Consider the following 17262-nt stretch of genomic DNA (forward strand, 5'->3'; position numbering starts at 1 on the left):
ACCTCACCCAGGGGCCGGAGGAGGGGTTTTTTGACGTCACTGTGACGTCATCATAGGGGCGGTGTGACGTCAATCCGCGCATCACTGTGGCCTCATCGGGGGCTCTGACGTCAGTGATGATGTCACTGTGATGATGTCATAGGGGGCAGTGTGATGTCACTGTGACCTCATCGTGGGGCAACCCAGGGTTTACTATGGGTGCCATGGGTTCCATGGGAGCTATGGGTTCCATGGGAGCTATGGGTGCTATGGGGCTGTAGGGCTATGGGTGCTATGGCTTCTATGAGTGCTATGGAGCTATAGGTGCTATAGGGCTATGGGTGCTATGGGTTCTATGGGTCCTATGGGGCTATAGGTGCTATAGGGCTATGGGTGCTATGGGTTCTATGGGTGCTATGGGGCTATGGGTTCCATGGGTGCTATGGGGCGGCGCAGTCACAAGCACACTCGGAGCCGAGGCTGTTTCTTGGGGGGGTTTCTTCTGTGGCACCCACAACAACAGCCCCACATGTGTCACATGACCCCCAACACACGTGTCACATGATCCCCAACACACGTGTCCATGGATCCCAACACACGTGTCACATGATCCCAACACACATGTCCATGGATCCCAACATGTGTCACATGACCCGCAACACGTGTCCATGGACCCCAACATGTATGTCCGATGATTCCCAACACACGTGTGCATGGATCCCAACACACGTGTCACATGATCCCCCAACACACGTGTGCCTGGACCCCAATACACGTGTCACATGACCCCCAAGACACGTGTCACATGACCCCCCAACACGTTTCCATGGACCCCAACACACGTGTCCATGGACCCCAACACACGTGTCACATGACCCCAACACACGTGTCCATGGATCCCAACACACGCGTCACATGACCCCCCAATACATGAGTCCATGGATCCCAACACACGTGTGCATGGATCCCAACACATGTGTCACATGACCCCCAACACACGTGTCCACGAACCCCAACACACGTGTCACATGACCCCCAACACACATGTCTATGGATCCCAACACATGTGTCACATGACCCCCCAACACACGTGTGCATGGATCCCAACACACGTGTCACATGACCCCCAACACGTGTCCACGGACCCCAACACACGTGTCCATGGATCCCAACACACGCGTCACATGATCCCAACACACATGTCCATGGATCCCAACATGTGTCACATGACCCGCAACACGTGTCCATGGACCCCAACATGTATGTCCGATGACCCCCAACACACATGTGCATGGATCCCAACACACGTGTCACATGACCCCCAAGACATGTGTCACATGACCCCCCAACATGTTTCCATGGATCCCAACACACATGTCCATGGACCCCAACACACGTGTCACGTGACCCCAACACACGTGTCACATGACCCCAACACACGTGTCCATGGATCCCAACACACGCGTCACATGACCCCCAATACACGTGTCCATGGATCCCAACACACGTGTGCATGGATCCCAACACACATGTCCATGGACCCCAACACACGCGTCACATGACCCCCAATACACGTGTCAATGGATCCCAACACACGTGTCACATGACCCCCAACACACATGTCCACGGACCCCAACACACGTGTCACATGACCCCCAACACACGTGTCTATGGATCCCAACACACGTGTCACATGACCCCCAACACTCGTGTCCATGGACCACGTCCCATGGGCCCCACATTAAGATCTGGGGGTCCCAGGGACATTGGGACCCCCATAGGGACATCATGGGGGGGGGGAAGGGGGGGGTCCCAAGGGGGCCATTGGGACATGGGGGGCATCAGGGGCACATGGGGACCCCAAAGGGGACATGGGGGGCATGAGGGGGACCCCATTGCTGCCCATGTCCCTGTGTCCCCATTGCCTGCATTGACCCCCATTGTCCCCAATTGACCCCATGTCCCCCCATTGTCCCTAGAGCCCCCATAACTCCCACTGACCCCATTACCCCCATAGCCCCTATTATCTTATCGTCCCCCCATTGCCGCCATTGCCCCCATTACCCCATAGCCGCCTTGCCCCTATTATCCTATCTGCACCCATTACCCCATTACCCCCATCACCCCCTTTTCCCCATTACCCCCATTGCTCCCATTACTCCATTACCCCCATTACCCCCATCACCCCATTGCTCCCGTTACCCCCATTGCCCCTATTACCCTATCTCTGCCATTACTCCATCATCCCCATTACCCCCATTACCCCATTACCCCCATTGCTCCCATTACTCCATTACTCCCATTGCCCCATTACCTCCATTGGCTCCATCCCCCCATCATCCCCAACACCCCCATCACCCCATTACCCCCATTACCCTATCTCACCCATTACCTCCATCACCCTCATTACCCCCATCACCCCATTGCCCCATTACCCCCATTACCCTATCTCCCCCGTCACCCCCATTACTCCCATTACCCCCATTACCCTATCTCACCCATTACCTCCATCACCCCCATTACTCCCATTACCTCCATTACCCCTATTACACCCATTACCCCTATTACCCCATTACCCCATCTCCCCCATTACCCCCATTGCTCCCATTACCCCCATTACCCTATCTCCCCCATTACTCCATCATCCCTATCACCTCTGTTACCCCATCACTCCATTACCCCCATTACCTCCATTGCCTCCATCACCCCATCACCCCCATTACCCCTATTACCCCATCATCCCCATTACTCCCATTACCCTATCTCTCCCATTACTCCATCACCCCCATCCTCCCTATTACCCCATTAACCCCTTTGCCCTATTACCTCCATTGCCTCCATCACCCCATCATCCCCATCACCCCCATTACCCCCTTACCCCCATTACCCTATCTCACCCATTACCTCCATCACCCCCATTACCCCTATTACTCCATTACCCTATCTCCCCCATTACCCCTATTACTCCATCACCCCCATTACTCCTATTACTCCATCACCCTCACTACCCCTATTACTCCTATTACCCCCATTACCCCATTACTCCCATCACCCCTATTACCCCATTACCCCCATTACCCTATCTCACCCATTACCTCCATCACCCCCATTACCCCATTACCCCATTACCCCCATTACCCTATCTCACCCATTACCTCCATCACCCCCATTACCCCCATTACCCCATTATCCCCATTACCCTATCTCCCCCATCACCCCCATTACCCCCATCACCCCATATCACCCCATAGCCCACCCCATAGCCCCCCCCCTAGAAGCCCCGGATGTGGCAGTAGGCCTCGAGGCTGGCGAAGAGCACGTAGAGGAGCCAGAGGGCGAGGAAGAGCGCCGTGGTGAGGAGCTTGGGTCCGCGGGGTCCCCCCAGCTCCCCTCCGCCGGCGCCGCGGCGCCGCAGCAGGAGGACGCCGATGGCCACGAAGGCGAAGACGGTGAAGAGGGTGACGGAGAAAGCCAAGGTGCCGGCTCGCACCTCGAAGGGTCGACCCCGAGCCGCCCAATAGACGGCGGCCACGGACCAGGCGAGGCCCAGGCCGAGGAAGACGTTGACGGCGTTGGAACCGGTGACGTTGCCGATGGAGGCGTCGGCGCAAGGGTCCTGCAGGGCGGCCACTTTGCTGGCGAAGGTGTCTGGGGAGGGAGGGGGGGGGAATGGGGGGGAGATGGGGGATATGGGGTAATGGGGGATATGGGGTAATGGGGGAGATGGGGGTAATGGGGGATACAGGGGAATGGGGGATATGGGGTAATGGGGGATATGGGGGATATGGGGTAATGGGGTAATGGGGGATATGGGGGAGATGGGGATATGGGGGAGATGGGGGAGATGGGGGATAGTGGGTAATGGGGGATATGGGGGACAGGGGGTAATGGGGGATATGGGGGATATGGGGTCATGGGGGATATGGGGGATATGGGGTAATGGGGGATATTGGGGGATATGGGGGAATGGGGGATATGTGGGAATGGGGGATATGGGGTAATGGGGGACATGGGGGAAAGGGGGATATGGGGGAGATGGGGTAATGGGGGATGTGGGGGATATGGGGGAGATGGGGTAATGGGGTAATGGGGGATATGGGGTAATGGGGGATATGGGGTAATGGGGTAACGGGAGGGGTATGGGGTGGGGTGTATGGGGTGTATGGGGTATAAGGTGGGGATGGGGTGGGGATGGGATGGGGATGGAGATGGGATGGCATGGGGATGGGGTGGGATGGGGTATATGGGGTATGAAGTATAGGGATGGGGTTGCGATGGGAACAGGATGGCATGGAGATGGGGATGGGGTATATGGAGTATACGGGGTGTAGGGTGTATGGGGTATAGGGATAGGGATGGGGTGGAGATGGGGTGGGGATGGGGTATGGAGTGTGGGACAGGGATATGGGACATGAGATGGGGTCAAGGACACGGGGACACAGGCAGAGGATTCACCATGAGCATGGGGACACGGACCCAGCCTCATCACCCAACACCCACTGCCCCATCCACACCCCATCCCCATCCCTATACCCCATACGCCATACACCCCATATACCACATCCCATCCCCATCCCATCCCGTTCCCATCCCATCCCCATCCCTTTACCCCATACCCCATATACCCCATCCCATCCCACCCCACCCCACCCCATCCCCACCCCATCCCCATCCCTATACCCCATACCCCATACACCCCATATACCACATCCCATCCCATTCCCATCCCATCCCCATCCCTTTACCCCATACCCCATACACCCCATATACCACATCCCATCCCCATCCCATCCCCATCCCTTTACCCCATACCCCATATACCCCATATACCCCATCCCATCCCCACCCCATCCCCATCCCTATACCCCATACGCCATACACCCCATATACCACATCCCATCCCATCACGTTCCCATCCCATCCCCATCCCATCCCGTTCCCACCCCATCCCCATCCCTATACCCCATACCCCATACACCCCATATACCACATCCCATCCCCATCCCATCCCCATCCCTTTACCCCATACCCCATACACCCCATATACCACATCCCATCCCCACCCCATCCCCATCCCTATACCCCATACACCATAAACCCCATATACCACATCCCATCCCCATCCCATCCCCATCCCTATACCCCATACGCCATACACCCCATATACCACATCCCATCCCCATCCCATCCCTTTACCCCATACGCCATACACCCCATATACCACATCCCATCCCCACCCCATCCCCATCCCTATACCCCATACGCCATACACCCCATATACCACATCCCATCCCCATCCCATCCCTTTACCCCATACCCCATACACCCCATATACCACATCCCATCCCCATCCCATCCCTTTACCCCATACCCCATACACCCCATATACCACATCCCATCCCCATCCCATCCCCATCCCTTTACCCCATACCCCATATACCCCACCCCATCCCCACCCCTCACCAGGGATGGAGGTCCCGAGCGCCACGAAGACCACGGCGTTCACGGAGTCCTTGAGCCCCACGGTGCAGCCGAAGTGGGCGGCCAGGTCGCCGATGAGCGCCGTCAGCAGCCCCAGCACCACGATGGAGACGCCGAAGCAGGCCCAGCCGTTGCAGTAGGCGGTGGGGGGCACGCAGGCGAACAGAACCTTCCAGAACACGGTCAGGAAGTGCATGACGTAGTCGAAGCACGAGGGCAGGCGCTCCTCGCGGCCTTCCTCCTCTTCCTCCTCCTCGCCCGCTGCGGGAGGCGGCGTAGGGCCGTGGTGGGTACCCGGTGGTGGGACCAGGTGGTGATGATGGGGATGGCCCACGGTGGTGGGCCAGGGTGGTACCCAATGGTGATGGTGGTACCCAATGGTGATGGTGGTACCCGATGGTGATGCTCCAGGGTGGTATCCGATGGTGGTACCCAATGGTGATGATGGTACCCAATGGTGGTGATCCATGGTGGTACCCAATGGTGATGGTGGTACCCAATGGTGGTGATCCATGGTGGTACCCAATGGTGATGGTGGTACCCAATGGTGATGCTCCAGGGTGGTACCCAATGGTGGTACCCAATGGTGATGATGGTACCCAACGGTGATGCTCCAGGATGGCATCCGATGGTGGTACCCAATGGTGATGATGGTACCCAATGGTGATGCTCCAGGATGGTATCCGATGGTGGAACCCAATGGTGATGATGGTACCCGATGGTGATGCTCCAGGGTGGTACCCAATGGTGGTACCCAATGGTGATGATGGTACCCAATGGTGGTGATCCATGGTGGTACCCGATGGTGATGGTGGTACCCAATGGTGGTGATCCATGGTGGTACCCAATGGTGATGGTGGTACCCAATGGTGATGCTCCAGGGTGGTACCCAATGGTGATGCTCCAGGATGGCATCCGATGTTGGTACCCAATGGTGATGATGGTACCCAACGGTGATGATGGTACCCAATGGTGATGCTCCAGGATGGTATCCGATGGTGGTACCCAATGGTGATGATGGTACCCAACAGCGATGATGGTACCCGATGGTGATGCTCCAGGGTGGTACCCAATGGTGGTACCCAACGGTGATGATGGTACCCGATGGTGATGGTCTATGGTGATATCCAATGGTGGTACCCAATGGTGATGATGGTAACCAATGGTGATGATGGTACCCGATGGTGGTGATCCATGCTGGTACCCAATGGTGATGATGGTACCCAATGGTGATGCTCCATGGTGCTATCCAATGTGGTACCCAATGGTGATGATGGTACCTAATGGTGATGCTCCAGGGTAGTACCCAATGGTGGTACCCAATGGTGATGATGGTACCCAATGGTGATGATGGTACCCGATGGTGATGCTCCAGGGTGGTACCCAATGGTGGTACCCAATGGTGATGATGGTACCCGATGGTGATGATGGTACCCAATGGTGGCATCCATGGTGGTACCCAATGGTGATGCTCCATGGTGCTATCCAATGTGGTATCCAATGGTGATGATGGTACCCAATGGTGATGCTCCAGGGTGGTACCCAATGGTGGTACCCAATGGTGATGATGATACCCAATGGTGGTACCCAATGGTGGTACCCAATGGTGATGCTCTATGGTGGTACCCAATGGTGATGCTCTATGGTGGTACCCAATGGTGGTGATCCATCGTGGTACCCAATGGTGGCACCCAACGGTGATGCTCCGTGGTGGCACCCAATGGTGGTACCCAATGGTGATGCTCTATGGTGGTACCCAATGGTGGTACCCAATGGTGATGATGGTACCCGATGGTGATGCTCCATGGTGGCACCCTACGGTGGTACCCAATGGTGATGATGATGCCCAGCAGTGATGGTACCCAGTGGTGGTGATGGTCCATGATGGTGGTAACCAATGGCGATGCCCCATGGTGGTGATGCCCAATGGTGGTACCCAATGGCGATGCCCCATGGCGATGTCCCCATGGCATGGCCCCACCTGCACTGACAGTGATGGCCTCCAGGAACTGCTCCCTCCACGAGTGCGTCCCAATCACCGTGGCCAGGTTGGTCTTCTTCATCAGCTTGTCCACGGTGTTCTGTGGGGCAGGGCCATGGGGCTATGGGGCTATAGGGCTAACGGGCTATGGGGTTATGGGGCTATGGAGCTATGGGGCTATGGGGATATAGGGCTAAGGGGCTATGGGGCCATGGGGCTATGGGTTTATGGGGCTATGGGGCTATGGAGCTATGGGGCTATGGGGTTATGGGTCTATGGGGCTATAGGGCTAAGAGGCTGTAGGGCTATGGGGTTATGGGGCTACAGGGTTAAGAGGCTATGGGGCTATTGGGTTATGGGGCTATGGGATATGGTTCTATGGGGTTATTGGGCTATAGGGCTATGGGGCCATGGAGCTATGTGGCTATCAGGCCATTGGGCAATGGAGCCACAGGGCCATGGGGCTATGGGACTATGAGGCTATGGGGCTACGGGGCTATGGGGCTATGGGGTTATGGGGCTATGGGGCTTGGGACCATGGCTTTGGGGCTATGGGGCCATGGGCCTATGTGGCCATGGGGCTATGGAGTTATGGGGCTATGGAGCTATGGGGCCATGGGACTATGGGGCCATGGGTCTATGGAGCTATGGGGTCATGGGGTTAATGGGGGCTATGGGGTTATGGGGCTATGGGGCTATGGGGTTATGGGGGCTATGGGGTTATGGGGCTATGGGGCCATGGGACTATGGGGTCATGGGTCTATGGAGCTATGGGGCCATGGGGCTATGGAGCTATGGGGCTATGTGGCCAATGGGCTATGGGGTTATGGGGGCTACGGGGTTATGGGGCTATGGAGCTATGGGGCTATGGGACTATGAGGCTATGGGGCTACGGGGCTATGGGGCTATGGGGTTATGGGTCTATGGGGCCATGGGACCATGGCTTTGGGGGCTATGGGGCCATGGGACTATGTGGCCATGGGGCTATGGAGCTATGGGGCTATGGAGCTATGGGGCCATGGGACTATGGGGCCATGGGTCTATGGAGCTATGGGGCCATGGGGCTATGGGTTTATGGGGGCTATGGGTTTATGGGGGCTATGGGGTTATGGAGCTATGGAGCTATGGGGCCATGGGGCTATGGGGTTATGGGGCTATGGAGCTATGGGGCCATGGGGCTATGGGGTTAATGGGGCTATGGGGTTATGGGGCTATGGGGTTATTGGGCTACGGGGCCATGGGGCCATGGAGCTATGGGGCCTGCCCCATGGTGCCCCCTACCTTGAAGTCGTAGGACTCCTCGATGATGACCTCGAGGCGCCGGTTCTCGCCCAGGACGGGTTTGCCCATCTCAGCGATGCGCCGGGCATCCTCCTCCTCGGCAGAGAGCTGCCGCTCGCCATCCGCTGTGGGGCACGGTGTGGGGCACGGTGTGGGGCACGGTGTGGGGTACGGTGTGGGGTACAATGTGGGGTACAATGTGGGGTACAATGTAGGGTACAGTGTGTGGGGTGTGGGGCACAGTGTGGGGCACTGTGTGGGGTACGGTGTGGGGTACAATGTGTGGAGTGTGGGGCACAGTGTGGGGCATGGTGTGGGGTTCGGTGTGGGGCACGGTGTGGGGCACGGTGTGGGGTACAATGTGGGGTACAATGTGGGGTACACTGTGTGGAGTGTGGGGCACAGTGTGGGGCACGGTGTGGGGTACAATGTGGGGTACGGTGTGGGGCACGGTGTGGGGCATGGTGTGGGGCACAATGTGGGGTACAATGTGGGGTACACTGTGTGGAGTGTGGGGCACAGTGTGGGGCACGGTGTGGGGTACGGTGTGGGGCACGGTGTGGGGTACAATGTGGGGTACAATGTGGGGTACAATGTGTGGAGTGTGGGGCACAGTGTGGGGCACGTGTGGGGTACGGTGTGGGGTACAATGTGTGGGGCACAATGTGGGGCACAGTGTGTGGGGCGCAGTGTGGGGCACAATGTGGGGCACGGTGTGGGGTACAATGTGGGGTACAATGTGGGGTACAATGTGTGGAGTGTGGGGCACAGTGTGGGGCACGGTGTGGGGTACGGTGTGGGGCACGGTGGGGGGTACAATGTGGGGTACGGCATGGGGCACGGTGTGGGGCACAATGTGGGGTACAATGTGTGGGGCACGGTGTGGGGCACAGTGTGTGGGGCACAGGGGTGCACGGGGCATAGGGAGAGCCAGGGACACGAGGGACACAGGGGGGGCATGGGGACATGGGAGCAGGAGCGGGATTGGGATCAGGATTGGGATCAGGACTGGGATCAGATCGGGATCACGTTGGAATTGGGATCGGATCAGGATCAGGATTGGGATCAGATCGAGATCACGTTGGAATTGGGATCAGGATCAGATTGGGATCAGGATCGGGATCAGGATTGGGATCAGGATTGGGATCAGGATTGGGATCACGTTGGAACTGGGATCAGATCAGGATCAGATTGGGATCAGGATCGGGATCAGACTGAGATCAGGATTGGGATCAGATAGGGAAAAGGATCGAGACAGGGATCAGGATCGGGACTGGGATCAGGATCGGGATCAGGTTGGGAACAGGATTGGGACTGGGACTGGGATCAGGATCAGGACTGGGATCAGGATCGGGACTGGGATCAGGATTGGGATCAGGATTGGGATCAGGATCGGGACCAGGATCGGGATCAGGATCGGGACTAGGATCAGGTCGGGAACATGATTGGGACTGGGATCGAGACCGGGATCAGGATTGGGATCAGGATCGGGATTGGGATCAGGATCACAATCAGGATTAGGATCAGATCAGGAGCAGGACTGGGATCAGGATCGCGATCACGATCAGGATTGGGATCAGATCAGGATCAGGATCGGGATCAGCTTGGGAAAAGGACTGGGACTGGGATTGGGACTGGGATCAGGATCAGATCAGGATCAGGACTGGGATCAGGATCGGGACTGGGATCAGGATTGGGATTGGGACTGGGATTAGGATCAGGATCGCGACTGGGATCAGGATTGGGATCAGGATTGGGATCACAATCAGGATTGGGATCAGGATCGTGACTGGGATCAGGATTGGGATCGCAATCAGGATTGGGATCAGGATCGCGACTGGGATCAGGATTGGGATCAGGATCACGATCAGGATTAGGATCAGATCAGGACCAGGACTGGGATCAGGATCGGGATCACGATTGGGATTGGGATCAGATCAGGATCAGGATCGGGATCAGGTTGGGAACAGGATTGGGACTGGGATCGGGGCTGGGATCAGGAGCGGGAGCGGGATCAGGACTAGACCTGGGATCAGGATCAGGACTGGGATCAGGATTGGGATCAGGATTGGGAGCAGGATCGTGACTGGGATCAGGATTGTGATCGGGATCAGATCGGGATCAGGATTGGGACCAGGATCAGGATCAGGATAGGGATCAGGACTGGGATCGGGATCAGGATCGGGATCGGGACTGGGATTGGGATCAGGATCGGGATTGGGATCAGGATCGGGATCAGGATCGGGATCAGGATTGGGATCGGGCCCAGGATCAGGACTGGGATTGGGATCAGGATCGGGATCGGGATTGGGATCAGGATCAGGATCGGGACTGGGATCAGGATCGGGATTGGGATCGGGATTGGGATCAGGACTGGGATCGGGATCAGGATCGGGATCGGGACTGGGATTGGGATCAGGATCGGGCCCGGGATCAGGATCGGGATTGGGATCAGGATTGGGATCAGGACTGGGATTGGGATCAGGATCAGGATCGGGACTGGGATCAGGATCGGGATTGGGACCAGGATCGGGATCAGGATCGGGATCAGGATCGGGATCGGGCCTGGGATTGGGATCAGGATCGGGATCGGGCCCGGGATCAGGATCGGGATTGGGATCGGGATCAGGATCAGGATCAGGATCGGGATCAGGACTGGGATTGGGATCAGGATCGGGATCGGGCCCGGGATCAGGATCGGGATCAGGACTGGGATCAGGATCAGGATCGGGATCAGGATCGGGCCCGGGCCGTCGGCTCCTACCTTGGGTCAGCAGAAGAGCTGGGGGGGGGGGGGGGGGGAACAGGCGCTGAGCCACGCCCCCTCCACGCCCCCTAAACCCCGCCCCCATTAAACCCCGCCCCCTCCCAGCGTAAACCACGCCCCCAATTTCCCCTTCGCTCTCAATCCCCTCCCCTCCAACAGGTCCCGCCCCCTCCCAGCCAAGCCCCTCCCTTCCCTCTCAAGCCCCGCCCCTCCCGCAGGCTCCGCCCCTCCCAACCAAACCCCGGCCCTCCCAGCCAACCCCCTCCCTTCGCTCTCAAAGCCCTTCCCGTTCCAGCCAATCCCTGCCTCTCCCGCAGGCCCCGCCCCTCCCGCAGGCCCCGCCCCTCACCGGAGATGCCGCGGTTCATCCAGCGCGGCGGCCCCAGCTCGATGTAAAACCGCTCCCGCTTCTCGTACTGAGCCGCGTCCACGAGGCGGACCCGCAGCGACCTCCTGCGGCCCCACGGAGACCCATGGAGACCCATGGAGACCCATAGAGACCCATGGAGACCCATGGAGACCCATGGAGACCCATAGAGACCCATTGAGAACCACTGAGACCCACTGAGACCCATGGAGAACCATTGAGACCCACAGAGACCCATTGAGACCCATAGAGACCCACAGAGAACCATTGAGACCCATAGATAACCATTGAGACCCATAGAGAACCATTGAGACCCATAGAGAACCATAGAGACCCATAGAGACCCATTGAGACCCATAGAGAACCATTGAGAACCATTGAGACCCATTGAGACCCATGGAGAACCATTGAGACCCATAGAGAACCATTGAGACCTATTGAGACCTATAGAGAACCACTGAGACCCATTGAGACCCATTGAGACCCATGGAGACCCATAGAGACCCATAGAGACCCATTGAGACCCATGGAGACCCATAGAGATCCATTGAGACCCATAGAGAACCACTGAGACCCATTGAGAACCATTGATAACCATTGAGACCCATGGAGACCCATAGAGAACCATTGAGACCCATAGAGACCCACAGAGAACCATTGAGACCCATAGAGACCCATTGAGACCCATAGAGACCCACAGAGACCCATTGAGACCCACAGAGACCCATAGAGACCCACAGAGACCCATTGAGACCCATGGAGACCCACGGAGACCCATTGAGAACCATTGAGACCCACTGAGAACCATTGAGACCCATTGAGACCCATAGAGACCCATAGAGAACCATTGAGACCCATGGAGAACCATTGAGACCCATAGAGAACCATTGATAACCATTGAGACCCATGGAGACCCATTGCATCCCATTGAGCCCCATTGCGTCCCATTGAGCCTCATTGCATCCCATTGAGCCCCATTGCATCCCATTGAGCCCCACTGAGCCCCACTGAGCCCCATTGCACACCATTGAGCCCCAGTGCATCCCATTGAGACCCATTGAGCCCCATTGCATCCCATTGAGCCCCCGAGCCCCATTGCACACCATTGAGCCCCACTGCATCCCATTGAGCCCCATTGCACACCATTGCGCCCCGTTGAGCCCCATTGCATCCCATTGCGCCCCATTGCACTCCATGGAGCCCCATTGCATCCCATTGAGACCCAGTGCATCCCATTGAGCCGCATTGCACACCACTGAGCCCCATGGAGCCCTATTGCATCCTATTGAGCCCCATTACGTCCCAGTGGGCCTCATTGCGTCCCATTGAGCCCCATTGCACACCATTGAGCCCCATTGCGTCCCAGTGGGCCTCACTGCGTCCCATTGAGCCCCATTGCACACCATTGAGCCCCATTGCGTCCCAGTGGGCCTCACTGCATCCCATTGAGCCCCATTGCACACCATTGAGCCCCAGTGCGCCCCATTGCATCCCATTGAGCCCCATTGAGCCCCACTGCATCCCACTGAGCCCCATTAAGCCCCATTGCATCCCACCGAGCACCATGGAGCCCCATTGAGCCTCACTGCATCCCACTGAGCCCCATTGAGCCCCATTGCACACCATTGAGCCTCATTGCATCCCACTGAGCCCCATTGCACACCACTGAGCCCCACTGAGCCCTATTGAGCCCCATTGCGTCCCATTGAGCCCCATTGAACACCATTGAGCCCTATTGCATCCTGTTGAGCCCCACTGCATCCTGTTGAGCCCCATTGAGCCCCACTGCATCCCACTGAGCCCCACTGCATCCCATTGAGCCCCATTGCGCCCCATTGAGCCCCATTGACCCCATTGCATCCCGTTGAGGCCCATTGCATCCCATCGAGCCCCATTGCATCACCCCCCCCTACATCCACCCCATATCCCCCTCACATGGTCTCGTCGTTGCCGAACTCGAGCTCGCCGACCGCATCCTCGTAGTGGACGCCGCCTCCCTTGGCCGAGCCCTCCACGGTGCGGTAGGGCAGGAGGACGGTGCCGCGGGCGCCGGAGCCTCGCACCACCTTCACCTCGGCCCAACCTTGGCCTTCGCTCACGCGGAGCAACCGCTCTTGGAAGGCGAAGATCCCGCCGTGGTCGTCGTCCAAGATGGTGACGGTGGCCAAGGCCGGCGCCACCAACTTGCCTTTGGGGTGCTCGGCGCAGTCGGGTTCGAACATGCCTTCGGCGTCGCCGACGCGGAGGTTCAAGAGGCGCACGAAGAAGCGCTCGTCCTCCTCGAAGATGTCGTCGTCGATGATGCCGATGGTGAGCTCCTTCAACGTCTCGCCCGGCTTGAAGACCAACGTGCCTTCGCTGTACTCGTAGTCGGAGCCCGCCTTGGCCGAGCCGTCCTCGGTGCGGTAATCCACGTAGAAAGTGCGGTTGGCGCCGGCGCCGGGCTCGCAAGCCACCGACAGCGTCACGGCGCCGCAGTTCTCCAAGCAGTGATAAAGGCAAGGCTCGAAGTAGATGCGCCCGCAGCCTTCGTCGTCGTCGTCGTCGCCGTCGCCGCGCCGCGCGTCCGCCGCGCTCGCCGCGCGTCGCCACGGCTCGGCCGCGTGCTTGCGGAGCACGTTGCCTGCGCCCGTCATCATGCGCGTGGCTTGGATGCGGTAGAAAGCGCGGCTCTTCTGTTGGTGCAACAGCGCCGCGTAGTTGGCCATGTCCAAGAGTTGCTCCAATTCCTTCTCCGGGTACTTCTGCTTCAGTTCCTTTAGGATCTGGATCACTTCCCGGCGCGCTTCGTCCTGGTCCTTGTCTTCCGATGGGTCAACCGGCGGCACCGGTGCTGCCGGGACACCGACACCGCCACCGCCATCCATCTCGATGGCCTTGGGCGCGTCGCCTTCGGTGCCGATGATGATGCCGCTGCGCGGGTCGGCGCGGTAGCGCTTGTAGACGTCCTTGTAGAACAAGAGGCGCTTGTCGGCCGCCCACGCCACCACCACGCACACGGGGAAGAAGATGAGGGTGAGGAGGGCTTCCCACACCTGCACGACGCCGGGCGAGATGACGGCCAAGATGAGGTAGAGCCACACGTAGGCGAAGATGCTCCAAGCGGCCGTGACGAAGAAGACGCGCAAGTGCTTGATGCGCCGGCTCTCGCCCGCCGGCACCACGTAGACGCAGACGGCGATCACCACGAACATGTTGAAGGCGGCGCTGCCGACGATGGTGCCTGGACCCAATTCGCCCGCTTGGAAGTCGTGGCCGCACACCTCGATGACCGATAAAAGGATCTCCGGCGCCGAAGAACCCAACGCCATCAAGGTGAGGTTGGAGACGGTCTCGTTCCAGATGCGCACCGTGCCCACGCTGGTCTCGCCGTTGGCTTGGGTGATGGTGATCTCCTTCTCCTTGGACGTGATGACCTCGATGGAGGCCATGAAGCGGTCGGCGATGATGGAGACGCCCAAGAAGAGGTAGACCATGGCCACGAAGTAGACGACGGCGCGCGCCGCTTTGTCGCCCGCCGACGGGTCGTGGGGTTGCCACACGGGGAGCAGGACCCCCGGTTGGCACCGCGACGAACCCCGGCACGTGCCGTTGGCATCCGGCACCGCGGCCACGGCGCCGGGCACGGGGCTCGAGGGAAGCACCAAGAGGAGGAGGAGGAGGAGGAGAGGGAGAGAAGCGGCCATGGCGCCTGTGGGGAAGGGAGAGAGGTGAGGTGTGGGGCTGGGGAGGAGGTGTGGGGCTGGGGTGGAGGTGTGGGGCTGGGGAGGAGGTGTGGGGCTGGGGTGGAGGTGTGGGGCTGGGACCATGGCCATGGGGGGATGCTCAAAGTGGGGTTGGGATGCAGGTGTGAGGATGGGGACCATGGCCATGGGGTGATGCTGAGGTGTGGGGCTGGGATGCAGGTGTGGGGATAGGGACCATGGCCATGGGGGGATGCTCAGGTGTGGGGCTGGGGTGGAGGTGTGGGGCTGGGACCATGGCCATGGGGGGATGCTCAGGTGTGGGGCTGGGGTGGAGGTGTGGGGCTGGGACCATGGCCATGGGGGGATGCTCAACTGTGGGGCTGGGGTGGAGGTGTGGGGCTGGGATGGAGCTGTGGGGCTGGGATGGAGCTGTGGAGCTGGGACCATGGCCATGGGGGGATGCTCAAAGTGGGGCTGGGATGCAGGTGTGAGGATGGGGACCATGGCCATGGGGTGATGCTGAGGTGTGGGGCTGGGATGCAGGTGTGGGGCTGGGATGGAGGTGTGGGGCTGGGACCATGGCCATGGGGTGATGCTCAGCCATGGGGGGATGATCAGATGTGGGGCTGCGATGGAGCTGTGGGGCTGGGACCATGACCATGAGGGGATGCTCAGATGTGGGGCTGGGACGCAGGTGTGGGGATGAGGACCACTGCCATGGGGTGATGCTGGGCTATGGGGGGATGCTCAGTGTGGGTGATGCTCAGGTGTGGGGCAGGGATGCAGTTGTGGGGCTGGGACCACGGCCATGGGGTGATGCTCAATGTGGGTGATGCTCAGGTGTGCGGCAGGGATGCAGTTGTGGGGCTGGGACCATGGCCATGGGGTGATGCTCAATGTGGGTGATGCTCAGGTGTGGGGCAGGGATGCAGTTGTGGGGCTGGACCATGGCCACAGGGTGATGCTCAGGTATGGGGCTGGGGACTATGGCCATGGGGTGATGCTGGGCCATGGGGTGATGCTCGGTGTGGGGCTGGGATGCAGGTGTGGAGATGAGGACCAAAGCCATGGGGTGATGCTCAGGTGTGGGGCAGGGATGGAGCTGTGGGGCTGAGACCATGGCCATGGGGTGATGCTGTTCCACGGGGTGATGCTCAGGTGTGGGGCAGGGATGGAGCTGTGGGGCAGGACCCACGGCCGTGGGTCAATGCGCAGTTATGGGTCTGGGGGGGGGGTCCCAATGCTCAGTTATGGGTCAGAGGGGTCACGTGGTCCTGGGCAATGTGGGGGGTGTCCCACGCTGTGGGTCACGTGGCCTTCCGGGGCTGGGGGGGGGCAGGAGGGGGGGGGGGGAGCGCGTGGGCGATCCCAGCTGCTCCTTGGCAACGGCGCGGTTCCCATGGCAACGGCTATAAAAAGGTGCGGGGGGGGGGGGGGACCTGGACCGGGAACAGCCACAGACAGAGCCCATAGGGACCAATAGGGACCCATAGGGACCCCATAGAGACCCATAGGGACCCATAGAGACCCATAGGGACCCATAGAGACACATAGGGACCCATAGAGACACATAGAGACCCATAAAGACCCCATAGAGACCCATAGAGACTCACAGAGACCCATAGGGACCCACAGAGACCCATAGACACCTGTTGACACCTATAGACACCTATAGGCACCCATAGACAGACACCCATAGACACCTATAGGCGCTTATGGA

At 59.0% G+C, this 17262-nt stretch overlaps 1 protein-coding gene across 1 annotated transcript; it reads right to left on the reverse strand.

The window, feature by feature from the left end:
* Positions 1-3248: 3248 nt before the first annotated feature.
* Positions 3249-15474, reverse strand: SLC8A2 (solute carrier family 8 member A2). Its single transcript, XM_062640560.1, has 7 exons — positions 13792-15474; positions 11839-11942; positions 11487-11504; positions 8723-8847; positions 7442-7541; positions 5443-5721; positions 3249-3627 (listed from the first exon to the last, which is right to left on the reverse strand). The coding sequence occupies exons 1-7, from the start codon at positions 15330-15332 to the stop codon at positions 3251-3253; spliced, it is 2544 nt and encodes an 847-aa protein (XP_062496544.1). The 5' UTR covers positions 15333-15474; the 3' UTR covers positions 3249-3250.
* Between the last annotated feature and the right edge of the window lie 1788 nt (positions 15475-17262).

The sequence above is a fragment of the Pezoporus occidentalis genome, unplaced genomic scaffold (assembly GCF_034315485.1).
Source record: "Pezoporus occidentalis ecotype Australia unplaced genomic scaffold, CSIRO_AGI_Poc_V1 ctg656, whole genome shotgun sequence".
Lineage (NCBI taxonomy): Eukaryota > Metazoa > Chordata > Aves > Psittaciformes > Psittacidae > Pezoporus > Pezoporus occidentalis.

Bases quoted from the DNA above. Each gene is read 5' to 3' on its own strand.
- SLC8A2 (XM_062640560.1), bottom strand. From the start codon at position 15,332: ATGGTCTACCTCTTCTTGGGCGTCTCCATCATCGCCGACCGCTTCATG. The intron at 11,943-13,791 runs GTGAGGGGGATA...GTGGGGCCGCAG, and splicing joins TTCGGCAACGACGAGACCAT to GAGGTCGCTGCGGGTCCGCC. The intron at 5,722-7,441 runs GTGGGGCCATGC...CGCCTCCCGCAG, and splicing joins GGCCATCACTGTCAGTGCAG to CGGGCGAGGAGGAGGAAGAG.